This window comes from Synchiropus splendidus, chromosome 3 (genome assembly GCF_027744825.2).
Source record: "Synchiropus splendidus isolate RoL2022-P1 chromosome 3, RoL_Sspl_1.0, whole genome shotgun sequence".
NCBI lineage: Eukaryota > Metazoa > Chordata > Actinopteri > Syngnathiformes > Callionymidae > Synchiropus > Synchiropus splendidus.
Genome location: NC_071336.1, coordinates 12,910,746 through 12,938,334, shown reverse-complemented (window position 1 = coordinate 12,938,334; position 27,589 = coordinate 12,910,746). Strand labels below are relative to the sequence as shown.

General features: G+C 43.5%; 3 protein-coding genes across 4 annotated transcripts; 1 reads left to right on the top strand and 2 right to left on the bottom strand.

Moving 5' to 3' along the window:
• Positions 1-246: 246 nt before the first annotated feature.
• Positions 247-6,626, top strand: LOC128756077 (cyclin-dependent kinase-like 5). Of its 2 annotated transcripts, none has more exons than XM_053860266.1 (11): positions 247-357; positions 1,065-1,236; positions 1,589-1,783; positions 1,852-2,036; positions 2,105-2,217; positions 2,285-2,424; positions 2,529-2,617; positions 2,683-4,362; positions 5,476-5,542; positions 5,619-5,760; positions 5,867-6,626. In XM_053860266.1, exons 2-11 carry the CDS (start codon positions 1,069-1,071, stop codon positions 5,947-5,949), a joined length of 2,862 nt encoding a protein of 953 aa, XP_053716241.1. In that variant the 5' UTR covers positions 247-357; positions 1,065-1,068; the 3' UTR covers positions 5,950-6,626. The 2 variants fall into 2 exon arrangements, with proteins under 2 accessions (XP_053716241.1, XP_053716242.1); XM_053860267.1 differs by having other exon boundaries at positions 5,619-5,764; positions 5,867-5,935.
• abcg2a (ATP-binding cassette, sub-family G (WHITE), member 2a) lies at positions 6,614-17,530 on the bottom strand. Its single transcript, XM_053860268.1, has 20 exons — positions 16,535-17,530; positions 16,185-16,241; positions 15,981-16,111; positions 13,617-13,676; positions 13,415-13,529; positions 13,069-13,221; positions 12,514-12,671; positions 12,337-12,439; positions 12,205-12,253; positions 12,049-12,138; positions 10,826-10,930; positions 10,603-10,748; positions 10,191-10,273; positions 10,022-10,111; positions 9,693-9,817; positions 9,157-9,311; positions 9,000-9,089; positions 8,810-8,880; positions 7,269-8,737; positions 6,614-6,888 (listed from the first exon to the last, which is right to left on the bottom strand). Exons 1-19 carry the CDS (start codon positions 16,724-16,726, stop codon positions 8,590-8,592), a joined length of 2,121 nt encoding a protein of 706 aa, XP_053716243.1. The 5' UTR covers positions 16,727-17,530; the 3' UTR covers positions 6,614-6,888; positions 7,269-8,589.
• Positions 17,531-19,982: 2,452 nt separating this feature from the next.
• On the bottom strand, positions 19,983-26,125 carry LOC128755946 (protein phosphatase 1K, mitochondrial-like). The gene is made up of 11 exons (XM_053860058.1): positions 26,028-26,125; positions 25,468-25,752; positions 24,993-25,062; positions 23,003-23,119; positions 22,762-22,941; positions 22,410-22,582; positions 22,196-22,296; positions 21,949-22,114; positions 20,926-21,070; positions 20,707-20,841; positions 19,983-20,370 (listed from the first exon to the last, which is right to left on the bottom strand). The coding sequence occupies exons 1-11, from the start codon at positions 26,123-26,125 to the stop codon at positions 20,239-20,241; spliced, it is 1,602 nt and encodes a 533-aa protein (XP_053716033.1). The 3' UTR covers positions 19,983-20,238.
• Between the last annotated feature and the right edge of the window lie 1,464 nt (positions 26,126-27,589).

Genomic DNA, 27,589 nt, shown 5'->3' with positions numbered 1-27,589 from the left:
ATCGAAAGTGGACGCACTTTGGCGAGTACGTCAACTCCTCATTGTGCACGAATTTTTATTTAAATACACGTGGGTGTTTACTTTTAAATATTAAGCCTGGGATTGCGTTTTTTAAAAGTGGTTTATTTTTGGTCAACGAAGTTCCGTCTGCAACGATGTGGCATAAACGAGATGTCATAGACCTGCGCGGCAGGGGCGGTTGCTATAGCAACATGTCTACTGGGCGGTAGGACGCGCGTACATACTGTACACGCAGGCAGCCACACACCGACATCGACACCGAGTGAGGTCTCCGATAACACACACGATGTTACTCCAGTGTTTACGTTCATAACGGATTAAGACGTCAACTGTGAGGTGAGTGTGTTGACTCAACTCCGTAATGTAGTTTCACTACGCCATTAACGTCCTGCTTCATTTGAACACAAATTATTTCTTCAGGCATGAAGCTAAACTATTTTTGAAATGAATTCAAATGGAATATTAGACAAAGTCGCAACATTTACATCCTAGTCTGTGAACAACCGACAGTTTGTGTTACGGGTGGCGAGTTGTATTATTATTCTATGTTATATATCATAGTTAACATCTTAACATCTAACCCTCAACTTGCGGACCAAACCTGTGTTTGTTCTGTGTGGAGTTTTTTCTTGAGACACTCTGGTTTCCTCCCACAGTTAGAATACTTTCATGGGTGAATTGTTGACTCTAAATTGTCTGTCTGAGTGGGTGTGAAGTGTTTTAATATCTATGTGTGGTCTGTGGTGGACTGCTTGTCCAGACTGTCCCTCTTCTCTTGTCCTGTTTAGCTGGGGTTGGTTCCACCCAGCCGTGACCCCATGATGAATGTCAACAAGAAAACAAGGCAAATTGAAATAGTTTGTATAAGAATGAGAATCAAAACCATATTTGAAAATGAGTGAGAGTAACACACAACACAATGGACCTCACACACTCAGCGTACAGTTCCACATAAACACTGTTAAAAATAATAATTTGTCCTGTAATGTATTCACAATACGTTGCAGGAGGTTGAATTTAAAGATTCATTCATTCATTTTTAGGCCAATGGAGCGCTATGAGTCTCTGGGTCTGGTCGGGGAAGGCAGCTACGGCACGGTTCTGAAGTGCCGCCATCGAGACTCGGGTCGTCTGGTCGCCATCAAGAAGTTCATGGACTCGGACGATGACAAGACAGTGAAGAAGATCGCCCTGAGGGAGATCAAGCTGCTGCGGGTAGCTGTCAATCAATCACTGGGCGGAGTGGTCAGTCTGAAACCTGATAGAGGCCCGGCACAAAAACACTGTCAATCACAAGACAAGTGCAGGCAGACTCATATTCACAGCAGATGAAAGGAATTCCATCTAAACAATGAGTCTATATGTTGTGTTTTGGACACATTAATGGTAACGTGGTGCCGGGATGTCGCCTCTGATTAAAGAAATACTCTCGGTGCACAAATAATTTGTGTCTAAGTCAGAAGTGTGTATTCTGAGCCCACATTTTTTAGATAAAAAAAAATACTAAAGGTTCTTATATTGAACTGCATGGCACAGGAATCTTGCTGACGTTTTCTCGTGTCTCCAGCAACTTCGTCACGATAACCTGGTGAACCTTCTGGAAGTATGGAAGCGCCGTCGTCGTTGGTATCTGGTGTTTGAGTTTGTGGAGCGGACGCTCCTCGATGATTTGGAGCAGAACCCCAACGGCCTGGACCTGAACACCTCTCGCCAGTACCTTTACCAGATTCTAAGAGCGACTGCTTTTTGCCACCAGCAAAATGTAAAGTTGTCTGTGTGACAGGTAACAAAGCATTTATGGCATTGGTCAATGGGTATCTGTACCCCCAGGTCATCCATCGTGACATTAAACCAGAGAACGTCCTCATATCACACGGAGGTGTGGTAAAATTGTGTGATTTTGGTTTTGCCCGTACCGTGGCATCACCTGCAGAGGGCGGAGTGTACACAGACTATGTGGCCACGAGATGGTACAGAGCCCCGGAGCTTCTGGTGGGGGACACCAAGTATGGGAAGTAAGTGGAATATACTTTATTTGCTGATTCCATGAGAGATGTTTAGAAGTGTTTGGTTGGGTTTGCAGGCCAGTAGATGTGTGGGCTTTAGGTTGCCTGTTGATGGAGATGCTAACTGGCCAGCCTCTATTTCCTGGAGACTCTGACTTGGACCAAATACACCACATTGTTAGGTTCTTTGGTGAGTCCTCTCGTATTGAGCGTTTGGTAATAATGAAAGACCATCTGACACCTTTGCTCAACTGCAGGTAACCTGGCAGCTCATCACCAAACACTATTCTACAGGAATCCTGTATTTTCTGGTGTAAAACTACCAGAGAGCTTCAGCAAAGTTCCTCTAGAGCATCGATACCCGGCCATTTCTCCGATGGTGTTGGAGCTGGCTCAGGTACACGCACATCTGACCGTGCTGTCCAACACTAGGAACAGCATGCCAGTCTTAGTACTGCTATATTCACATCAGCTCTCTCTTTTTACTGCCGACTCTGAAAGGGTTGCCTCCAGATGGATCCAGAAAGACGAACTGAATGTTCAAAACTCCTAGAGTATCCTCTATTTGTCCATGATTCTTTTCATATCAGGTAACTGCTATAATATTTGGATGTACAGTGGCAAGTCGTCTAACTGGACTTCATTGGGTTCACAGGTTTGTGGAGGAACTTAATGCCAAGATTCAGAAAGAACACAGAGAGAACTCCACCCTCCCCAAAATCACAAAGACACCCACCCAAGGAGTGGATGAAGAGGATAAAAGAACCTGGAAAGGGGAGAAAATGAAGATAGATGAAAAGATGGACAAAGCAAAAGGAAAACAGTCAAAGGTGTCTATGGCCACCCGTGATAGCTCAGAACCCTCAGTGAAACCACCAAAAGGCAGCAAAGCAACCGACAGTACAGCAAAGATAAGCTTAAAAAACAAACCAACAAAATGCGCTGACAAACCCAAAATAATTCAGACACCTCTACAGGAAGGATCCAGCCTCCAGGACAATGCTGGCTCAAAAACAGAGAAATCTCCAGATCATAGAGATGGCAAAATAAAGCCTAAAGATGCACCACGTTTTCCAATGTCCAGAGAAAACACAGCAGAATCAAAGCCTGGGGGGTCAAAATATTCAGAGTCAAGCCAAACTTCTCAGCCAAGCTATCACACAAACGTGCCTACTATCTTAAATAAATCTGCCTTTTCATCTCAAGAACATGAAGCTGATGTCAGCACACCATCAATGTTGAGTCCAACTGCTGAACCGGTGGAGGTCCGACCTTCGGAAGGAACAGTGACTCAAACCTTAAGCCTTATTTCTTTCACAAAACAATCAAAAAATACCTCACAGAGTCAGACAAACCAAAAGACCTCAAACCAGAAGCTGACTGGAGACAGTCCAAAGCCATTCTCGTCAAAACCTGTGTTCAAAAACGCTGCCTCAAATTCAATGGCTGGTGCTCAGGTGTCCGGCAAGATGGGAAGTACCCTCTCAAAGCCCCTCGCAGGGCGGCCACCACTGCAGTTTTCTAAAGTTTGTGTGGAGATTCTTAAAAAAGGAAACCAAAGGTTTGAATCAACAAGTGATGCCAAAAATGCTACCAAAAAGAACTCAAAAGCACTTGGGGAGTTGACAGAACCTGCGGTCGCACTCAGGAATGCACAACACGGGCATCACTCTTCAAAGGACAAAAACCCAGAGAATGAACCACAGGACGACAAACTGGTGCCTCAGTGCCTTTCGAGAAAGGATTACTGGCAGGACAGTGAACCATCTGAGTCTGTCGAGAGTCATGATCAAGATGACCCCATGACTAAGGCTAGCCCTGACCATAGAGTGCTCCGATTTGAAGAGACTCCTGTCGCCAACACATTAATCATGTCAGACCGAGAGACTCTGTTTTTAGCAAGTCAAACAACTGTTCAAGGCACCAATAGATCACTGAAGATTGACTACGCAAAATCTGTGATTGGGCACCTGAAAGTGCCGGGTACTTTGAAGAATCACACAAGATCTCCTCTGGTTTTGCTCCCAAGCTGCAATGAGACAGACAAACAGGACAAACAGATGGAGTTCAGAAATACTTCAGATCCAATGTCTATCACCGCAGGAACCTCCATCATGAGCTCAAACATGGACAATGTGGATCTTGGTGAGGCCGATGTTCAGAAACGTAGCGCTCCCTCTCCTCCTCCTCCCCCTCCACCTCCTTCGAGCACCCCTCTTCTAATCCCCCCATCTGCCATCATGCCGTACTTGTTCAGTGTAACTGGCCAAAACCAACCTGCCTGCCATCATCGTCATGTGGATTTCAGGCATCAATCTTGGACTTTCACCAATAGGTAATTCTTGCTTTTCCTAGACCACTAACTCTCATTCCGAGCGTTTTTTTTTTTTTAATCCAGTCTGACGACAAGCGTTCCTTTATGCATTCATTTAGATACATTTGAACATATAAAAAGGTAAAATAACAGAATGGACTTGCAAAAAGAATATTAAACAATCAGCAGGTTTACTACCAATTTTAGCTGATGGCCTATAAAATAAAATTGGGTGGTTTAGGAACAACATCATTTTTTTTCAGCGTCGTTCAAGTCCTACTTTACATTCACCTGGTCTGTTTTCTCCACTTTGTACATGTCAGTTCCCGCCTGAGGCATCACATTAGCCACCTTCTTCTTACGTCTTTTTTTTTGTTGAATATTAAGCATTTTTTTGTCCATTCCTTGTAGTAGCAGTTCACCCAAAATAACATCCATCACTTTGCTTTGTGTTATTATTAGATCCAGATTTTCACTTTTTGTCCAAAGCATATTGATGCCCATTCCTGCCCTGAAGTCTGAAGTTTGTTTACCGCACTCTGTCAGCCTGAAACATTCAGTACTTGTGAAGGCAGTGACTGCTGTAGCGACAGGCCGTCGTGGGTACTGAGCACGCTCACAGATAACAGATGCATGATAGACCCAGGACTTCCTAATGCTGGTCAGTTTGTGTTTTTGTGTGTTTTCATTCAAGTGACCTCCAGCAGCGCTATCCTTCCTCTACTATTATCTTTAAGCCATTTTACAGACATTAGTGATGGTCTGATATTCCATGGCAAAACATCTGGAGAGTTTCATCAGGTGGACTGTGCTGCGATACGGGATATTTAAAGTGATGGGCTGATGAGGCTTCATGAAACAGTGTCCTCATTTTCAGAGTCCACTAGATGGCACTCTCTGCTCTAAAATCTTTGGATTTGAACAACCATTTCACTTAAACCTCACATTACTTTGAAACCAAAAGCGCCACTTTCTGAACATCAGGACACAGTTTCATGAAGCCTCATCGACCCACCACTTCAAACATCCCTACATGTACTATCGCTGCACAGCCCACCCGATGCCATGGACTATTGCTTCTAACTCAATAGCAACAGCCTGACATCCGGTTTTGTTTTTTCCTGAATCTAATAGGTACCAAGGTAGCATTTACAGTCGCCACTCACTCTCCAGCCACTTGACAGGTTCCAACCCAGCTCAGGTAAAACTGCATTTCCAAATCTGTGTGGATACATCTGTGAAAATCATTTCATTCATCTGGATTTTTCTCCTGTCAGCTGATGGAGAGGAGTGTCACCTGCGAACGCTTCTTTCCGTCTGACCTCTGCAGCCTGAATGTTTCTGAACCCAGGAGGAAGCTGGATGTTCAGTTCCCTGATGTAAAGAGTCCAGTGCTGCCTGATGTCCAAGGAAGAGATAGTAGGTATTTCCCTCCAATAATAAACATTTCAGAGCCATGAATTAACAACATGTTGGTACAAATGAGCGACTGAGTCGGCTGATGACTGGTCCCTTTGTTGTCCAGGTAAACAAAGCAAGTGTGTGAGAAAGGAAAAAGACCATACACGGTCAGAACTGCCACCGGAACCTGGACCTGATGAGAAGTGATACTTTGCCATCTCCTTCACCTCTGGGACTCAACCTGCAATGTGCACAGTCAACAAATGTACAAAGGAAAAGAAATGAAATAATAATGCAGATACAAAAAGCTCTCTGGACACCATGTATAGATGCGAACTGTTACTCAATGCCTGGGATTGTTCTTTGTGGACACCAGTCACAGCATATTGATAACTACGATGAGAGTTAAACTCTATTTTCAGTAAGGAGTTGAGGAACGGTTAAGTTCTGCTGTAGTTACAGCAGTATTTTATGTGTCAAGACCGGAGCAAGACTAGTGAAGAGGTAGTCTACTACTAGTCTCACCCCCCACCTCATTAGTTTTGGTCTTGACTGCAGCACCATTGTATGAGACAGCGTCCTCATTTTCAGAGCTCAGTAGGTGGCGCTCTTGGCTTAAAAATGGAATAATTGAAATGGTTGTTTAAATGCAAAGACTTTGGAGCAAAGAGTGCCATCTAGTGGGCTCTGAAAATGATGCCACTGTTTCATGAAGCCTTAAAAGCCCATCTTGGATGATGGATCTAAATGATAGATTGATATTGTACATTGATAATGCATCAGTCATTTTAAGCAGGGTGAATTATTTTAGAAGATCATTTCATTTTCTTAAATACATGATTTTATTATGACAATATCGTCATGGGTCACATACTCCAAGTGAGTTCATTCATCACTCGAGTCCTGAGAAGACGCGGCGGCTAAATTCATCCAGCGTTTGTCTGATGCCATCGGATGAAACATAAATTCCTCGCTGCTTGAGGCCATTCTGTTGCCTCCAGTCTGCAGTCTGTGGTTTGACATCAGGTATTGGAGGAGAATGTTGATGACGGGTTGTCCAGGACGGGGCGTCTTTTGGCCTGATGGCTTCTGGTTTGTAACCTGTCTTGGTTTTGTTTGAGCGCCAGGCTGTGGTGTTGTCGGAGGCTGGAAAGTGAAAGAGAAAGGATCACTATGAAAACAGGAAGATTCACAGTGAGGGGTAGCAAACTATGGTCCAGAGAAAATTCTGAATCTCCTAGAGTTTAAAGGTTATTTTTTCTTAACTCTATATAAACGGTGCATAACTGCATTACGTTCCAATTTATACTCCAAATTGCAGCCAAGCTTCGGGGCTTCTCATCTGCTGTGGGCAGTTCCAATCCAAACTGGTTGAATATTTGAGCCAAAGAGTGAAGTCTGGCTAATTAGGGGTACCATCTAGACCGGTTCTTTTTTTGGCTTACTAGAGGTCGAGAACAGCTGTTGCTCTGAATACTTGCTATCAGGACCAGCTGTAGCATATGTGGTTAACAGGAATCAGTTACCTTCTTCGTGACTGGTGATGGAGTCATGCTGTTCTTTTCCTCAACACCTGGAGATGGAGTCAAGACGATTCTGCAGGTGTCATCCACCGGCGAACCGTCAAGCTCTGGGAACTCTGACTCTGATTTGGTATTGGAACACAAGACTCAAAACAACTTTTTTTCTCATTGGAAAGCTGGCTAGCTGAAATGACAATGGAGCGAGGGCTCAGTCGTCAATGATGTTGACCACAGGCAGATCCTTATGATGATTCTGGGTTTTAAAAGGTCCATGTAACAAAATGTATCTCTAGTTCTATCTCTATCTATACGGAAAAACATAATGAAAAAAAAGCCCTCAAGTCCGTTTGAAGCCTGAATCTTTTCCCGCAGCTGTGTGAAGGTGCCTGCGGATATCTGATCTGTCACGTAAAGGTTGAATATTTCATGGTGATGACACCTTCAAGGAGTGATTAGTCTTCTGGGCTCAGGTCTCTTTGCACACCTTTTTCCTCCTCATCAGTACTGCTTATGAAATAAACATGAAGTACTCACCCAGAGTTGAAGCGACTCTTTGCTCCCTGCATAGAAGGATGAAAAGCACGAGAGGAAGGAGCGACACAGCAGACATGATTCTGCAGTTGGAGACGACTGCTTGTGCGGGGAAATGGGAGAAAATGAAAGCAGGGGAGGAAAGGCGGAGACGTCTAGACTGGAAAGTTTCGGCGTTTCAACACAGTTGATCCAGATAATCTTCTGTAATATTTAACTTCAAATCATCAAAGGAAGAAACTTCTTTTGTCTGGGAGAGAGAAACATCAGGCATGATTCACTGCTAGTCAGGACGTCCAAATATGGATGTACGTTATTTTATGGGAAATGAAAGCGGTCCTGAATTTCAGTATTACATTTGATGAAGATCCTTGCTGATTTAAAAAAAAAGTATCTTTTCTTAATCAGCTCGGATGAGAGGTGGCAACAAAAATGAAAACTATATAACTGAGAACAAACAAAATTTGGTTTATACGGTTTATACATCTAGACAACTGTGTATATTAGATCAACAGGATGCTCTTCATAACTGTTTAGTTGGAAGCTTATGGAAAACAGTGTTTTAGTTTGTTTTTTAAATTTGTTTATTTATCACAAATCAATAAATACAGAATATAAACTCTCATTTCAAAAGTGAACATTAATTACTTTTTTGGTTTAACGCTGGTGCAACAATAGCAGGTACAAAATTCCGATCAACAAGTCTTGTGTGGAACTCGATCAGGTCAACGTGCGGTCAAGAGGAACGGCAGAACAAAAGAACTTTCCGTCTTCTGCTGCTGCTGCTGATGGTCTAAGTGAACTTCCGGATGAAGCGGAGCTTGAGATAGGCAATGATGAGGAAGCAGACCGTCATGATTATAAGGGCTACATGGTTCTGCCAGAAGCCCCAGAGGGAGTAGTCCACTCCCTGCTGCTTCAAAAACTCCTCACCTGTGCAACTGAACACAGGAAGAGCCTTTCAGATGAGCAACGTTTCTGGTCGTGAGACAGAAGTGTGAATGTTTCCTTACACGAGTCCAGGAGGAGTGACGTTGAGTCCTTGACAAAATTTGAGCCCTGTGAATTCATTTATCTGGAGGGCCTGCAAACACAAACACACCACCACCATCATCGTCATCGTCATCGTCACCCTGAGATGTTGAGACAAATTTAAGCAGTAAAAAGTTAGGCATCCAAATCAACTACGAATGCTGCACATACACTCAGTCCATAACGTGGAATACTCAGGTATTTCAGCCAGGCCAACCAGTTGACAATGGAGGGAAGGTTCACCAGCAAACCGGCAAAGATCTACAGGAGAAGTCCGATGTTTTAACTTCCAAATAAGCAGAGCCTTGGTTGTTGGTGATTCACAAACCATCATGAAGACACAGGAGATGGTCATGAAGATGTTGGCGATGGCCACTACAGTCTGGTCAGCTGATATAGCCAGAGCCATGGAGGTAGCCGTGTAGGCCACCAGCATCACAGAGAACATGAAGAGGAAGAAGGCATCCACTGTCGGCTTCAGACCTGCACATGCAGCAGGACAACCAACACAAACACTTGGCAGATGTTGAGCAACAACAGTTCCCTTTAATACTAAGACAGAACAAAAAGACACAGATAGAAGTGCTCCTCTAGGTATCCTTGGATTGAGTGAGAAATATGTAACTAGATTTATTTTATGAGGAAAAGAGACCACAGACAAACCAGGGTTTCCCCACTAGCACCTCAGCAAAACATGGATTACAAAGAATGAGCTGTTCTGCAGCGTATTTAAACGGATTTGACCAAGCTAGCTGTACAAGGGCGTAAATCAAGGTACCCACATCGATGACTATCTGTGAGCTAAGCTAGATGCGTAAGAAGTTGTCGACTGTAGAGGCAAGCCGGAACATTTTATCGACTGACCGATCATGAAGTAGGCCACACAGCTGAAGACGATGGCGGGGATGGTTCTCAGGGTGATGATGTCAGACAGAATCTTTGTCAGGAAGTAGACAGACAGTCTGTAGTAACCACTGATGTACTCGTGTCTGCAGGGAAGACAAAAGAAGGGTGGAGGAGAGTCACTCACTCCAGACACAAAAATGTCTCTCTTAAGCCATAACGCGGCAAAATAGTGTGTAGTTTTCATAGTTATCTCCAAATCTCATTCCAACTGGTCACTGTCTGATTGGTGAAAGCAGGAATAGCATTCCTTAACACGCTGTGAGAGAATGTTGCATCATCCGACTCACATAAAGAGTTTCCTCTCGGTGATGAAAAGCTCTGCAGCCGACAGTGAGCTGAAGCACTGATTGACTGTGATGAAGAAAAGAGCGCCCATCCTGAAATAACACCGTGTCAGAGAAAACTCAAGGAAAAACATAGCATTTCCACAAACTTGACATAAACAGAAAATGAAACCTGTTCTGTAATCCACTCTGATTCTCCTCCACGCCAAAGAAAATGGCTCCGACCACCAGAGCGAGGAACAAAGTCACGGCCACCTTGAGACAAGTCATTATTTTAGTTTATTCGTGTGAACATCTCCATGACTTTCAACATGCGCAACATGTCTTCAGCATCATTGAGTTCTGTTCAAAGGCAGAAATTGGAGGGAAGTTAAGAGTGCATCTTATATATTGACCACTAGATGGTGCTAAGCAAAAACGCTATGATTCATTTGTATCGGTAGTAACTTAGATGTCACACTTGTTGACACTTGATCCCGGTCAACTCTCTTATGTACATGAATCTAAATATATAAAATATTGTCTGAGGAAACGTGATGATGGAATAAATGATTGAAAAAGCAGAATGAGTTGTGGATCCGAACCTGGGCAACAGAGGTCTGTGGGTTCAGCATCAGGTTGCGGAAAGTCCTCTTGAGGACCCATTTAAACTGGGTGAAGAAGCCAGTGGTGTATGTTATGGTCCTGGAGTTAGATCCTGTGGCCGTCCCCTTCTTCTGTAAGATTTCCTCTGCAACAGACATGAGAAAAGGTGTGAGTGCCTTTTTCTCACGAAGCCATAAACATCATCATCCAACTGCAGCTCACCCATTTCTGCCTTGGTCTGTCTGTAGTAGTGACTGGTTCTGTACTCCTCCACCAGCTTGTCCTCAATCCTCTGTTTGGTTGATGACCACGAGTCAGAATCTGGATCTGAAGAGAGAAAGAATCTGTCTGACATAAATATTGCACAAATACCAAGTTATGTTCAAACGTCCTGCAGACCTCTCCAACAGTGCCCTTGTGAAGGGGGTTGAACTGTGTAACGCAACAGAAGAATTTTAATTTTGACACTCTCCTAATTCAGATTACTAGTTTTTGTCCAGGCAGATTCAAGATGAAACCACCGGGCTATTTTAGACCCAAAACCACATATCAACTTGGTTGCACAGTAGACTTCACTCCCAAAAATCTAAACTTGACAACATTTTCAGGAGTCCGAAGTTAAGAGACTGGATAAAGGAGGGGCTGTGATGGAGTGTGTCAGCCACATGTGCCGTCACTGCAGTTATAGAGGGACCAGCACCAGGGCAGAGCTACAGTGGGCAGATAGAGGGGCCCAGATAAGGACAGCTCAGGGCCAACCACGAAGAGATACAACTGACTCAGACACAGATGCTGTTCCACCACACTAGCCTCTGTCACACTTTAGAATGAGTTAGGCTTTAAAACGAGAAGCTACCAAACTAAGCGTGGATGTAGCAGCAGTGCTAACACAGTCGGAGGACTGTGGCTAAGTGTGTAGCTAGCGATCACCAACCTTTTAAAAGCAGTGAGGTACTTCAAGGCTCAAAATGTATACACACTGAAATAATAATTTACCTTGGATAACAAGGTCCACATATCATATGAATGATTTAACAACATAATATTGACTGAAATATTTTTTCACCATGTATTTTATTATACATGGTGAAAAACAAATTACAACAGGTTGTACATTGGTGACTCTACGAGCGATGATTATACAGGAAACATGAATGGTTAAAATGCTAAAGCCTTCAAGGGTCCTCCAAGTGAAAAACATTGAATATTGAATCAACAACTATAGAAGTAGTGAAAATACACCAGATCTCTTCCAAAAGCATTTGCAAACGCCGCTTGCTAACTTTGCTAAAATGCTACAGTGGCATTTGCGCTAAACTAGGACTTCTTGCACTAGTTATAGCAACAAGAAGTACCTTAAAAGTGTAACTAAAAGTGTGCTATTGTCAGTAATTATTATAGAAGCCAACTTTGTTTTTTTTGCACTGATGTCATGATCAACATACCTTCGTCTGAAGTGGTCACCGCTGTTGAGTCCCCGTTGATGACATCAAGGAAGAAGTCAGCCGGATTGTTGTGGGATTCACAGGTGTATCCTGGGAAATTCAGCCCACAGTGTTTACACCCATCGTACCGGATTCAAGTGCTACTATGCTTCTTACCGACGTCTGAGAAATACTGCAGTGCTTCCTGAGCCGGGCCATGGTACACCTGGATTAACAAAAAGAAATGACTGCGTTAAAAGAGGAAAGATGCGCTCAAACCCTTCTAGATAGTTTGGGAGCTTATGCTACCTGTTTGCCGTTGACCAGCAAGGTCAGGCTGTCGAACAGACGGTAGATGCTGTATCGAGGCTGATGGATGGAGAGGATGATGGTGCGACCACTTTGCGCCATCCTAGTGATGATGACAAGACGCTTCGCACGTGAACATAAAGCTTGGTGAGGCTCTGTGAGGTTAGGAACCCGAACCTCTTGAGCAGCAGCAGCACTGAGTTGGCAGTGCTGGCGTCAAGACCAGTGGTGGGCTCGTCCAGGAAAAGCACAGGAGGATCAATGATGAGTTCCATGCCGATGTTGGTCCGTTTTCTCTCACCCCCAGAGACGCCACGGATCAGCTGAGTCCCAACCTGGTGACAAAAGTAAAAGTGCTCCCTCACTGAACTGCTGCATTCACCGCATTTAGAGAAGTTCTACAGAAACTTTCCGTAATAATACGGCTAGACGTGATCCAGACTGATGCTCTATACACTTACTAGACCACTGTCTGCTTCTTGCTTTGATGAACACAACCACAGCCACAGGTGGTTTGTAGAGTGAGAGGTATGGTGTTTTTGAACAGGGTAAAGAAGCAGGAATGACCGTTATACTTGGCAAGTCTAGCTCATCCCGTACCGTCCTGTTTGTGTACCTTGTGACTCTGCTGACGCGACTTCATTCTTCATCAATTCATTTCAATTGTTTCTGATGCTTCTGAAACTCCTCCTGTCTCCAGTGCTCTCAGGTCTCATCTAGTCACTGTCTCACCTTGGAGTCTGCCACTCGAGTGAGTCCCAGCTCCTTGATCAGCCTGTTGACCATCTGAGTCTTTTCACTCAGAGGGATGCTGGAGGGGAGTCGAAGCGCTGCAGAGAAGGTGAAGTTCTCTCTGACGGTCAGAGTTCCCATCACCACGTCGTCCTGCACAGCAGCACAGCAAGACTTTTGTATTTAGATACAAAGGTCATCTAACAGGTCACATACAGAATTGATAAAAATACACGTTAATATGATGGACATTTAAGAACAGAATTGATTCTTTTAATCCAAAATACTACACAGATGACAATGTACAGTGACATCAGAGCAGCAGACAGATTCTCAGAGGAGTCACCTGCACCACGTATCCTGACAGACACTTGAAGTTGGGGGGTTGAGGGGCCCCGTCAATCAGGACTTCGCCTGACAGACCTGCTGGGTCTTTTCTGGCAGCCAGAACATCCAGGAAGCTAGATTCAGAAAGAGAAAGCAAAGGCAGAGGTCAGCAAAGGTTTGAAAAAAACCCACCACAATTCACTCGGCTGGCGACCACTCACGAGGACTTTCCACTTCCTGTGGCTCCCATGATGGCGTTTAATCCTGGCTTCATGATCCCACTGTCAAAAATAACATCAAACAGTATAATAAAGCTTTATTTGGTTACTGCCTTTCATGAGTTACTGAATCTATTCAGAATATGATGACATTAAAATACTGTCTTGGACTGGGACTAAGGTTAGAAACTTCTGTCTCGCCCCGCTGCTTCATGGTCCCACAACCCTTTCCTGCACAGTGGATCTCAGTCAGATAGAAACAAATCTTCTTGTCTTCTTTCAGAAGAAACCTATCTTTGTTTGCTACTTTTTATCATGATATCAAACTGCTGTTTAGTTTGCTTGAATACACAGATGACTATGAGGGGGTTCAAACAAGGAAACAGCCAGGTCTTCGCAACATTGTCCTTGGTGTTACTTGTCCACTTAACCCAGCAACACCATCCCATGTAACAGAATGTGAGTTAGTACGGCCGCTCAATGTGCTGTAAATCAGAACAGAGGCATTTTTTCATTTGAATGCAATAGCAGACTAATCGAGTTCAAATATATTTGTTATGCAAATGTAAGTGTCTGAAAAAGCTGAAATAATAACAAAATGCTGTTTACATATGGTGCATGTGAAGTTGGCACGAACCGCAGCCCTCACGTGGACTCGGTCGCCGCAGCTGCCTTCAACTTTGACTCAGAGAAGTCAATAATTAAACGCAACAATAAACCACCCGCGGTATCAGCAATGATAAGAATCTGCTCACGAGACTCAAGCTGTATTTGAAAGCGCTTATACAACGTTGGTCAAGATTTGCTTGGTGGAGGGTTTAAATAAATTATATAATTGAAAACAAAGACATCAACACAGAACATTCAGTTGACTGCAGAAATGTCAACATAAATGGTAGCTTAAATTAAAATGGCGTATTGTGACAATTATTTTGTATGATGAAAGTGAAAAAGCTAAAAAAATAAAACAGAAATGAGCATGCAAAATGAACATTGTTTTTGCGCCAATAAATGTGCACCACTTACAAAACCAATATCCTCTTCACTGATATATATATATACATCTTTGTCATGATCTGTCGGCACAATAACAGCGTGCACACAAAGCCGCAGCACCAAGTCAGCGTGAACTTCCATCTTCCTGCCAATTGAACATGTAATTAGGGAGGACAGCTCAGCATCCTGCCTCTGTGTCCATTTGTTGCTTCAAGCCAAGAATCATTGTTCCTCCAAACATCTGCAGGGTCTGCACCTCGGCAGGGAGCTGACCACAAAGACCACTTCCTTCCTTTCACATTTGCGAAGGAGACCTGTGAAGTTCACTTTCATCCAGTCACGTTGCCATGTTATGAGACTAAAATAAATAAACTGGTGAACACGCCTAATAGTTCGCCCAGCCGTGTCCTCCAACGATTCACACACAGCTGAGGTCCAGAGATAGTGGACATTTTACAAGACCAGATAGTACTGTAATCATGAACCTGTTATGTGTAGATTTGCATCAGGATGCGTTGAACAGGTTATCAGGAAGTGAGACAAAGTCAAACACACTTGACAAGGACATGAAAATACAAGAGGCAATACACTAATGGGTAGCAGCCCTAGGTGGGGTCTTTTTCGGGAGTGAAGGGATGATGAGATACAAGACCGTGTTCTCTGAAGACTTCAAACTCCGTCAGAAAGAGGGAAAATAATCTCCAAATAGCATGAGCTTTTATCATATTCTCTGATCTGACCACATTTAAACAAGACACTCTTGGGATTGGCATTCTCCAGCACATCCCAAAGATTGTCAATGGGGTTAAGGTCTGGAATCTGTGGTGGCCAATCCACGTGTGAAAATGATTGTTTCATGCTCCCGGAACCAGTCTTTCACAATTTGAGGCAGATGAATCCTGGCACTGTCATCTTGGAATATGCCCGTGCCATCAGGGAAGAAAAAATCCATCGATGGAATAACCTGGTCATTCAGTACATTCAGGTAGTCAGCTGACCTCATTCTTTGAGCACATAATGTTGCTGAACCTAGATCTGACCAACTGCAGCAACCCTGTACCTATTTGCTTAGGTTTTAATTAAGTTAAAGGCCTCCCAACCAGTCAGAATGATTAAGGTGAATACAAACAGGAAGCGGAAACCAGCACAACTGCTCAGCAAGAATAAAAAAAAAAGGATGTGAAAATGGATGACAGTGCCACAAACTACACAAACAAGATGTTACAGGATGATCCACACCAGGAAAGTACCAAAGCCATTCCTAGTTCTCAGCACTTCTCAGACAAACTCTTCTCACATCTTCATACCTGCTCGGCTAGCGGCCAGTTGACCCTTATTTGTAATGGTACACAATCCATCTCATAGACTCACTTGAGATCCACCAGGATGTCTTTGGTGGTGGCTTTCTTCCGGCACAGGCAGTTTCCTCCCTGCTGTACTTGGTAGAAAATATTATGGAAGCTCACGGTGGCGCCCCGTCGCTGCGGGCCCGAGTCTGCAGACTGAGAGAAGACATTTATTCCGAGTAAATACTCTCCAATAAATATTGCGTTCATGTAGGACATGTTGTGCTACCTGATGTTTGGACCTTCTTTTGTGGTTCATTTCCATTGGGGGTGGATCTTCAAAACACTGGAAAAGTAAGATTCATGAACATCAAAAGTGTTCAGGGCATTTTAATGTAAATCAGGTGAGACAGGCATTTTTAGAAAAATAATTCGTTTTTTTTTTTTCATTAAACTGAGAATACATAATATACACCGCAGCATCAATTAAAATCTCACACTTGACGCCAACCGATTTTGGAAGGCTTCTTGAAAAGTTGGTGATCTGATTCAAATCTACATTTCACGAATAAACGCGAAACGTGATTGGTCGGATTTCAGCTCCCCTTCAAACAGGAAGTATTAAAGTTGCCCACTCACCTGAGAAAAGGACTTGCGGACCACAGGCAACAGTTCACACAGGAGAGAGTGTGAGTGAATCGCAAAATCAGTGGCAGAGCGATTGGTGTGTCTTAAGCTCGATTTTATGGCCACCGGCGCGATAAGGATGTAGGGAGGAGGGCAGCGTGAGCACAGATGCAATGAAATACCATAAACACTAGGGAGCAGCATTTCGCGTTCACCTCAAGTTCACACATTCCATGATATGCTTTTTAACATTTGACACGAATAGCGGATATGATTTGTTTTAGGCGATTCAAAACGATTTGATTCTCACACAGTAGAACATGTTATAGATTATGATGATTTATTAGAGATTATGCTAAATAGCTCCCCATTATATTATGGTTATTTATCCTTACGCTTGTCTCCTCAAACGGGATTATTTGCTGAGATTTTCATTTTAATAACAAATATGAATTCTTTACAGTTTTTAACACGATTATTTGTGCACCATCTTTAAGCGTTTTGGCCGTTCCCAAACTCGTTTATTTCCCGATGACGACGGATTGACATCGACAATAAAATATTTTACCGTACCACATAAAATGTTTAGTGACGATCAGTGTTCCAAAGGCAATAAAACACGGCGGCTTCACGTCACGTATGTTAGACACAGCAGCAGCAGCAGCGCCGTTCTCTGGTGTAATGCCGGTAAAGCAGTTTGTCCTCGCAACAGACTGTAAGCGCTCATGAGGTTTGTTTTAAACTATTATGGGGCGAGGGGAAATAAATGACACTTCTAAATTCAAATCGTGGAACCTCGACTATTTGGACCGAACTAAAATATGCATATGTGGACGCAGAAACAGAGTTAGCATAGTCAATTTCCTGAAACGTATCAACACCAAATGACCAAAACACAATTTATATAACCAGAAGACCAAGATTATAATAGTAACTTAAGGTCAATTCATTTCCTTCGGAAAGAGTTGTGGCAGGTGAAGCTACTGAGGCTAACCAAGCTGAACAAAATGGAATATTCACCTACTTCTTTGAATCCACAGTCTCTAGTACACTTTTTGTGTCGAGGTGAATGTGTCTCATTTGTATTATATGTCATAATAGCGGCGAGGAGAAGTAAAACATTTGACACTTTGACCGGCTCACACTTAGCTAGCTTTGCCAGAGGAGAGTAAACACTGCAACTTCAACCCACTTTTCCATAGAACTTCATCTTAACAACTCTGCAAGTTCGTTACTTTCACAGGTGAAAAAGATTGATCAGTTTGGCTCGACACCTTAATGGAGTCGCACAGAACCACCGGTTACTCACTAGCGCCCCTCCGTGTCTGGTAGCAGTTATTCCCCATCACGTCTGTATCCCAGTCCTGATCAGAGAAGAAAAACAAAAGGAAGAGCAGATTGATTTCATCATAACATCACATTTTATTTTAATATAACATTGTTACATTGTGTCTGTCACATTTCGTATAGTAGATATAGAAATAAAGTTTATACATATTTATTTTTACAGTGTTAACAGTGAAAAATGTAATGTTTATATCAAATTCACCTGCTATTCGGTGGCAAAACAATACCAGACGTTTTCAGACTCATTACACAGTCAAGCCCATCACAAATGGATTCAAATTTGTACATGGTTAACAAAGTGGAGGACCTTGAAGATGATCATGTTGAGGGTGGACCCTTGGCATGAGGGTGCCCTATAATCAATAGGGTCCTGGTAACTGGAACAAAAGGAGTAAGGGAATGTGTAATTCACTAACTTCAAACACAAAATACATACAGTTCATTCTAAAAATACATGTGTCAGAATAAACCAGTGACTCAGTCCTAAAGTGTATTCTTCCCTGTACTGCGCCACATGTTGTGGAGGGTAAGAGGACAAATACAAAGAACCAATGCACAAAACTAGATAAGGAAATGTATTCTCACGTTGTATGCAAAGAGTGGCATCAGAACTCGGGTTGCAAATCATATCTCATGGCTTTAAATCATTGCTCCGATTATACTCACTGAGCAGGCGTTGGTCCTGTGACATCAGAGTGAGTCCAGCAAGCCTCACCGCTCTGCCAGGTCGCCACGATGGACTGAGCCATAATGCCATGCAATATTTCCCTCTACTTTCAAAGGACTTGCTTCAAAGACGAATCCTGTGAGTTTGACTTTGATCTCACAGTCATGGCATCAGCGCTCGGGTGTGCTTTGATGAGATTGTTGTTTCATGCTCCTATATTGCCTAAGTTAGTAAATACTCACTATAAATACATGTTATTTGATTGACTTCCAAAATGCACTTCTCTTTCCAGGTGTGTGCTTTTCTTCCCCCTCACTTTTCCATATTCACAGCGAAGGCCTGAACAGTAGTAGCACATTGCTGAGGGAATGAGAGGAGCAAAAGAAACCACACCTTGTTGTGGAAAAATCCGTTGACAACGCAGTGACCTCACTGCACCCGGGCAGTCACAAGGCTCACTGGGTCAAGTTCTACTTCGTGTCCACTTGTGGTCACATGATGGAATTTTAGACTTCCTTTTACTGCAGGTCAGTCGACCAGCGTGCCCAACAACAAATCAATGTCAACACCATCAGAAGCACCGTCCTCAGAGGCATCGCCGCAAACTGCCCTTCCACCTCCGCAGCCCTCCACACCCCAAATACTGCTCCTGCTGACCCTTCTCTCCATTTACTTCACGTGTGTACATGACGCAATGCCACTTTTTCTGCTACTACTTCTGCCTCCACCGCTGCTGCTGACACTGTTGCCACAGGCGTTTCTCCTGCTGCTGCCACTGGTGCCGCTCCTGCCATCACTGTTATTGATATATCTAGTGCTTTTGGTACTCTGAGCGAAACTCGTGGACAAAGGCCTCCTGACTATCGTCAGAACTTTTGAAACCATTAATCTTTTCCTTGTTCTGAAGTTAAGAAAATATGTTGTTTACGCATGAGCATGCATGCATCTGCTGTTTTGATAGGATGAGATATTGTTTTGTTGTTCTCCAATCTCTTCAAGTTGGGGATTTCTTCGATGCTGTGTGCACATTTGAAGCAGTTGCAGCTCATCCTGAGTTTATGAGTCATAGGACCTGCTGTCTCTGAATCCCTTTACTCCAGGGCTGTCAAACCTCATCTCAGAAAGGCAGACACGACAAATACAGTCAAACAAGATTGGCTTTTATTGGTGTTCTAACACTGTGACGGAAAAATTAAACCTTACTTTCATGACAAATATGTTTGTATCCTTGGAGATTCCTCCTCGAAGCCAGGAGCACGTCATGCTAGTTTTCTAGGAAAGCATCACAATACTGAGAAGTTACTTTGAGGTCTACATTGAGAACCTATTTAAACTTGACATTAGAACAATCTGTATGTACATTATATCTTACAGTCTATATACATGGTTGACAAAGTGCACTTTAGGGTGTAATACCAATAGGCAGTTGGGAAAAAACTTGTATGATTAAAGACATTTTTCCTACACTCATGTTGTAAACAATCTCTCTTTCATGAAAATGACTTGGTTAAATCCAAAAAGACCACCTGCCCCCATTTTCGAGAATGGAGCAAGACAACAAGACAAAATAAAATGTCATCTGAAAGAAAAAAAAACGTCACATTCTCCATGGAGTATCATGATTACACTTGAAATATGGGTCTTCCAAAGGATGAGAAAATGAATCACTAATGTTGACAACCAAAGTGTGATTCAGTGCCCACTACACCCATCGGCCACTGGAGATGAAGTTCCTGCTCATGCTGTAACTGACTCTGGCGCTCTGATGTTTCCCCCAGGCCCCGAAGGGTATGATGATGATGGTGGAGTTGTCTTCAGAACCGTACTGCATTGCCTTCAAAGCAGAGAAGCAACATTTTTTATGTCAAATGCAGAAAACACCTCACAACAGATGATGAACCGTGATAGTTAACCAATGACATTATAAATATGTCTTCCTATCATCTAAAATAAAGTACAGAAAAAAAAAATTCAATATATAGGGGCAATTCTAGTTGTTAAACATATTTTAAGTATTACATATTAAACATATATTTTGTTCCACTTTGCTTTCAGTCAGCATTGTAATATTACAATCATTGTCCAGTAACAAATACAGTTCAAGACACTCAAAAGACTTATAGGCACTTGTCAACTCGATATGCATTTGCTGTGAAGGAGTCTCCAGTACCTGCTGAGTGATGACATCAGCAGCCTCAGTAGGATCCTGACACTGGCCGATGACGTCACAGATCTCCTGGTCACTGAGGAGGAAGTTAATGCCGTCTGTGGTCAGGGCCAGGAAGGAGTCGTTGGCGTGCTGGATCTGCAGACGAAGACCATGGCAGTGACGTCTTACTAACTGACCATACTTCATTATGAGGCGTTCAGGAGTTCAGAGTACACTCACATTGGTCCGTTGTAACTCTGGCTCAGCGATGACTCCGCTGGATCTTAGATGGAAGTCTCCGATGCTGCGGGTCATTGCAAGCTTACCATTCACGTTTGCCTGACCCAAACTGTTCCATGTCACAAAGCCGCCGCACCTCTGGATTCTGAGGACAGACAAGTCAGTCATATTTTAGCACAAACTGCTGATGCTTTTTTTTAGCAATGTCTTCCCCAAACAGGTATTGGATGAGCATCAGAAATATACAGGACCCTGATCCAGGCCCCCGGGATGCCATGGTCCTCAGTAAAGTTATTAAATGCAGATGATGACGGTTTTATTTTGAAAATGAGTTTGGACTAGATAACTTGAGGAGAACACTTTTCAGTGACTCTTCTCCACTATATGATGAGTGATTTCCCAAAAAGTCTAGTCTTGATGTCTTATTATTCTGATGAGTAGAATAATGATTCTTGAAAAATACTGTATGTGAATGAATTAATAATAACTAAGTAGTTAGTGTAAGTTTAGACACCAGACTCTTGGACTTTTTTCTTTTGCTGCACAGGACTAAAATTAGCGCAGCGCTGTGACATAACACGATCAGCTGAGGGGAAGCAGCACATAGCAGATGTGATCTTGTTTTATGCATCATGTGACCTGCATCTCGGGTTTGTGGGAGTCTCCTAGAGCGAGGTTCAGACCCTAAACCAAGACGTCAAACATAACTGAGCGTCTATTTATTCACGAGGGATGCGACCCGAGAAGCACAAAACCCACAGGGCCGCTCTGTTTCCGTGCTAGTTGCAAGAAGTGAAGCGATTCTTTCTTTCTGTCCTCTCCTCAGCTTGTACTGTGTTCAGGGAGTATTTTTTCGTCTTCGCTACTTTTGCTTTTGCTCCAATATTCATTACTTCATTGTCATAATTATTGTATTAGTTTCCTGTTTGAAAATGTTTTCCTGTTTGACCTCTTTTATCCCGATCCACAGGTCAAAGTCTCTATAACAGTGAAAGACCAGGGACACAGACTGGCTTCACTTACCTCTGCCTCTCATCCTTGCGGTCTGGCGTGTGGTCTTTGGTCAGCTTTTTAGCCTGACCCTTCCTGCAGATCATCGCCCGACTGTCGCCCACATTTGCAATGACCAGCTCCACACCATCGCGCAGCACGGCGACTGTTGCCGTGGTGCCGGCCCTCAGGAAGGCCTCTGAGGAAAGTCAGGAGTAATTTACACGGGTTAGCATTTCAGGCTACAATGCTAAAGTCCCGCAACTCAGCTAGATCTTACCATCACTGAAGTAGCTGAGATGCTTGTGAAGCGCTTTGTCAGTGTCTAGGAAAGCTTTTGCTAAAACTTTCTCCAAATCTTCCTCATCCTCCAAAGCATCTCTGTTTTTTCAATAAATGTATTGAAGATAAATTTAAACTTAGAGGTGAATTTGCATAGAGAAAACAGTGTCAAACAAATCACTTCAGCATTGGTGTCATAACACTGTAAGTACCTGATAAATTTCTCCATGAAGGTGTAGCAGTAGTCCGCGGCATGCAGGCCGCCATGACCATCAAAAACTGCAAAGTATAACACGTTGTCATGGATACGGGCGATGCGGAGACGGTCCTCGTTTTGCTCCCTGAGACCCAGCACTGAGGCACTGCCCACCCGAGATAAACTGACCTGAGGAATTCAGGGATTGAAGACAGGTGAGCTCATACATGCTGACATCCATGTGGTTAAGGTGATACTTAGATATGAGAACGCTAACAAGTGACCAGCTACATTTTGATACTTCAAGCTGCAATAATCCAAGAGCATTCACCTACTTGTAAATCATTCATCCATTCATCCTAGTTAACCTGCGGGATGGGCTTTCCATATCTGATGCTGGAGGGCAGCAGGATGGGCTCTTCTATCCGGTTGTCCCAGATGCCGAAGGAGTCCCAGGTGAGCGGGCGACCAGTGACAGCTCTATCCAAGCGTGGAGTCCCGCTGGCTTTTCGATGGCTAACAAGTCCACACATCACCCCCACGCTGACCTGCAAGTTCCCGTCACACACATGAAGTTTCCATAAATGTTTTGAGGGTTCTGAAACATACCTGGTCCGTGGAGGTTTCCGACGAGGAGAGAACATTGAGGAGGGTCTGACGGCTGACGGTAAGTCGCCCACGGTGCAGCAAGTTCATCAGCGCTGATGATGCCATTTCAGATGAAAGCTGTGGATTGTCAGAAACATCTTTCGGCTCGCATAAATTTGAAGTTCCTTCACTTAAAGATGTATGCCTTTACACTGCCACACCCATTCATCACGACGATAATCGGCAAAGGTTACCCTTGCCTTGACATTTACTAAGATTGTCTAACACTCCTCTGTTTACTCCATAAATAGCGGCCCACCCCTGCGGTGTTTGAGTCGGATGTGTTACATGCAGTCCACTCACACCATGACCGAGTTCAAGATTCAAGACACAACATTTTAACCCCAAACTGTGAGAGAAATATATCGATTATGTAATAAAGATATTTAAGTAAATAGATAACATGAAATAATCTTGTTGTATTGTTTACTTTGTTGTATAACAACCTCTGCGATTATTACTGTTTTATCAGTAATATCTGTACAATGAAAAACAGTTAAATTCACTCCATTCAGATTAATAAAAACAATTCGGTAATTATATCTGTTGCAAATTCGTGGTTTTAAAACACTAATCCAAATGATGATTCAAACTGAAGTTGTGTATATAATACTTTCATATTTACTAAGTCTTTCATTTTTATTAAGTCAAGTAAGAAACGATCAAAGTCACTGTTGCAAAGTCAGATTTTTCAGGAAACAATTAGGACTTAAGTCATTCTAATGTGAACTGGGAACACTCACCTTGGCTCACTTTTCCCGCCGCTGGCGCAGTATCGACAGAGCTCGTGCCTTCAGGGGCCGGTCAGCAGGCTGCGCTCGTTGCTCCCCGCACAGCCTATCAGAATGTGCGCTGTCATGACGTCAGCCAAACCCAAGTGGAATGTTTCGGCGCCAAGCCAAGTCAAAAATAGGGCTCGTACTAACACACTGTACTGAGGACTTTTTCCAACACGGGATGCACACTACAGTGCTGTCAATAAATCATGCAAAATTATTTGGTGTATTTTATCACACTTATTATTATAGAGTTCGGCTGTATTCCATCAGTCTTTCACGTTAGTTCTACTGTGTTCAAGATCATCTTTACTTGTGTGGTTAGAAGCATAGCTTCACCAGCAATTTTAAATTTGAGGGGGGAAAAAAACAAGGAACGAAAAAGAAAACAAAATTACAGAATGATGATTTATTTACTTATTTTAAATAACAGGAAAAATCAGAAATATTACATGTAATGTCAAAATTAGATACATGATTCTTAATTCTAGATCCCAACTGAAATAAGATTTTCAGTTCAGTGTCAAGAGTTTCATCACAGGCACTACAGCGTCCTTATTTTAACCAAATGAATAAAACATGGACAGATTCTGTTGTTCACATAAGAGTGACATAAATTGCGTGAGTAATTCAGCAAAATGCAATGCAACAAAATTATCTTTTATATGAGCTGCTTGTCCAATAAAAGTGAACACTACTTACAAGTATTAAAAACCACAGCAATTTTTTTCATAATGTTTGGAGTGCACACAAAATGATGGTGGCCCGTGACGCGCCATGCAAGAGTGCTCAGTGGTGCGTTTTGTAGAAAATGCATTTGCTGAAATATTAAACACCAATGAGGATGTGAGAGTCTTCTTCAGCTCCTACACAACTCTTTTAAAATATGTAAATAAAATCAGTACAAAATAAATTGAGGCGTCAGTTATTCACTTTGACTTGTAACTTGGATGAATTTTGCAACTTTAGAGCAGTATTCCGCTGTGGCTGTTATTGAGGCTTTGTGAATGACCTCATTTTTTGAGCACAGTAGGTGGCGCTCTCTGTTTAAAAATGATGCAAGGTTTCATAGGAATAGTTGCTAAAAGCCAAAGATGTTGCCGCAGACACTGCCATCTAGTGGCCTCTAAAGGTGAGGACATTGTTTCATGAAACTTGAAGTAGCACTCAACTACCAGAAAAGTCTGTAGAAACTTGAAGATGACATCATCAGTCCGGACATTGACGGGGAGGTCGACCGTCTCGCTGGCAGAGCGAGAACCATTTGGAGTGGAACACACTCAAGACTGTGAGGATGAGAATGGATTTACATTGCGCAGATTCCTGGGCTGAAACATCTCCCAGATCCTGAAGTGGACGCAGAAGTTCGAGGCCTCAGTTTCAATGAGTGAATGCAATACTTCATATATTTCAGAGCACTGACGTGTTATAGATTTAGCTACAGCTCAGGGGTCACCCAGCTCTGTCCACATCTTTAAGTGAGAGCATGCTTCTCGGAAGAACTCCGCCAGCAAGTGTTAGAATCTTCCCAGAGAAGTCTTTCAGTCTTCTGCAGGCACTGATTTCGTCCAACAGCCCAGAAACCTTCCTCTTCTTTTCCTTTTTTTCTTCATCTTGCTATCCTTGGGACTATTGGATGAGCAGACTGACATCCTCAGATTCCTGATATGCTTTTCCTGCTCGCGAATCTTGGACTCCAAGTGGGACTGTATGGCAGCACCCAACGACTCCAAGTCCACTGATGCTCCATACACCTCCCATGTCATTCCCTGCTCATCCCAGGCCACCTCCTGTGGCCTCACCAAGGCCTGGTGTCCTTTCTCCTGATGCCATTTCTGGACAGTCTCCTCCTCAAGGCTCTTTTCTTCACAGATCCTAGCAGAGCTGATACTTTGTCTCTGATTTTTACCAAGGTCTGACTCAATAGAGTTTGAACTATTTGGAAGAGAATCAGCTTTGTCTGGCGGAGCATGGGGTTGCGGTGATTTTCCATACAGCTCGATATCGATTTTGCAGACATGTTGCGAGGATGGCTTTCCTGGTACACAACATGGCGATGGCACATTCGATGCGTTAACACCACTTGACTCATTGTTTTGGAGAACCAAGGAGTCTTTCTTGCTCAAACTTGGACTTGTTGAAGTAGAGCGATCAACCAAATCTATCTCCACCTGGACTCCAACGTCTCTGAGATCCACTTCTCTTCTCACCGTTGAAGGATTTCTGGTTGGTTGAGCAGCTGAGAAATGATGGCGTGGCGAGGAGGAAGAACAAGGAAAGCTCCCATGACTTTCTGCCTGAGTACCATTGATGTTGGCATTTAGATCTCCCTGGTGGCCTGTTTTTTTCAGGGGAAGTATCTGCCTGTCATCTGGGCTCCAGCAGGCAAAACGCTCCCCACTAATAGTCTCTGGAGGCTCAGTTAGCCCTCTTCCTCCGGCTCTGATCCCACGTGTGTCAGAGTCCCCCATGGCAGGTGAGCGTTCTCCAGCTGCGGCTTCAGGTGGTGGGGAGTTGGACTTGCCATGGGTGTCAGTGGTTGAACCTGGAAAGAGGACCATCATTTTCTTTAGCAACAGGAAAACAGGGGATTAATTTGAATTGTATGTTGGTTTGGAAGTATTAGACAGCGATTACCTGCAGCAGAACCAGGATTCCTCCGGAGTTCGGGACTTTGCCCTGTACAATGATCCGATCCAGGACTTGGATCCGCTGACCCAAATCTTGGGGAAATCCTCAAAGAGGAATTCAATTCTTTGAGAATTGGTGATGAACTCTGCAAAACATTTCCAGGCCCCAGCTGTTCAAGAGCCGCTTCAAGTGACTGCACTGGTCCAAGGGCAGCATCCTCATTTGTCTTACATCCAGGAGGGCTTTGGCAGGTGTCCTCAGAGCCTGCCAATGGGACTGGACTGGAATGCGGACTGTGGTCTGGGCCATGCAGCGCTTTGGAGCTCAAGCCGGTCTTTGAGCTGCAGCTGATTTCGGAAGACAAATTACCTGTTGCATTTGGTTCAGTTTCATTTGAATTTTGACCTGGAGACTGTACTTTGAGGGTCGTGGTATTGACTTGTCCAGATTCACACTTCACATTAGGATTCACGGCAGAAGAGTAGTCTTCGTCGATCGTGGTTGCTGATTCTGTTTTGCTGGGCTGCGAATCGCATATCACCGTGAGAGAAAAAGAGGATAAATTGGGACCTCCATCAAGGCTGTGGTGCTTGGACTGGTTTGGATCTCTAGGGGTCTCCTCTTTGTTAAACTCTTCCATTCGGTTTGCATGCTTTTTGAGGCTGAGTGTTATTTTGCTAGTCGCCTTCGCCGTCATCTCAGAGGTCCACACAGCATGAGGTTTCATCTTCGATGGTCCCTCTTTTGGATGTTGGATTCTGGCACTGCGTATTTGGAACTCATGTCTATGCCCCACCATTTGCTGGCTCCAGTCCAGGTTTTCATATGACCTAAATGTGGGATTGTTTTTGGAGACTGGGGATTTCCTCCTGTAGTCAATGGTGTTCATGACGGACTGCGGTCTCGGGGAGCGCACCAGGGTTGGAATTTTGCTGTTATGTGGAGGCAAGTCCTCCCTGCCGCCGAGTGACGTTCTTTTGTTCAGAGATTTAGCGGCAGCTCTGCTCTTATCATCTGCTTTGACTCCTCCATGATTGCAGTGGGGGCTTCTCAGTGACGTCATGTTTAGGTTAAGGTTAAAGTTAGGCTCCGCCATGCAGTTAGCATTTGGACTTCTCCTTTGCGGGGAACGGACAATCCC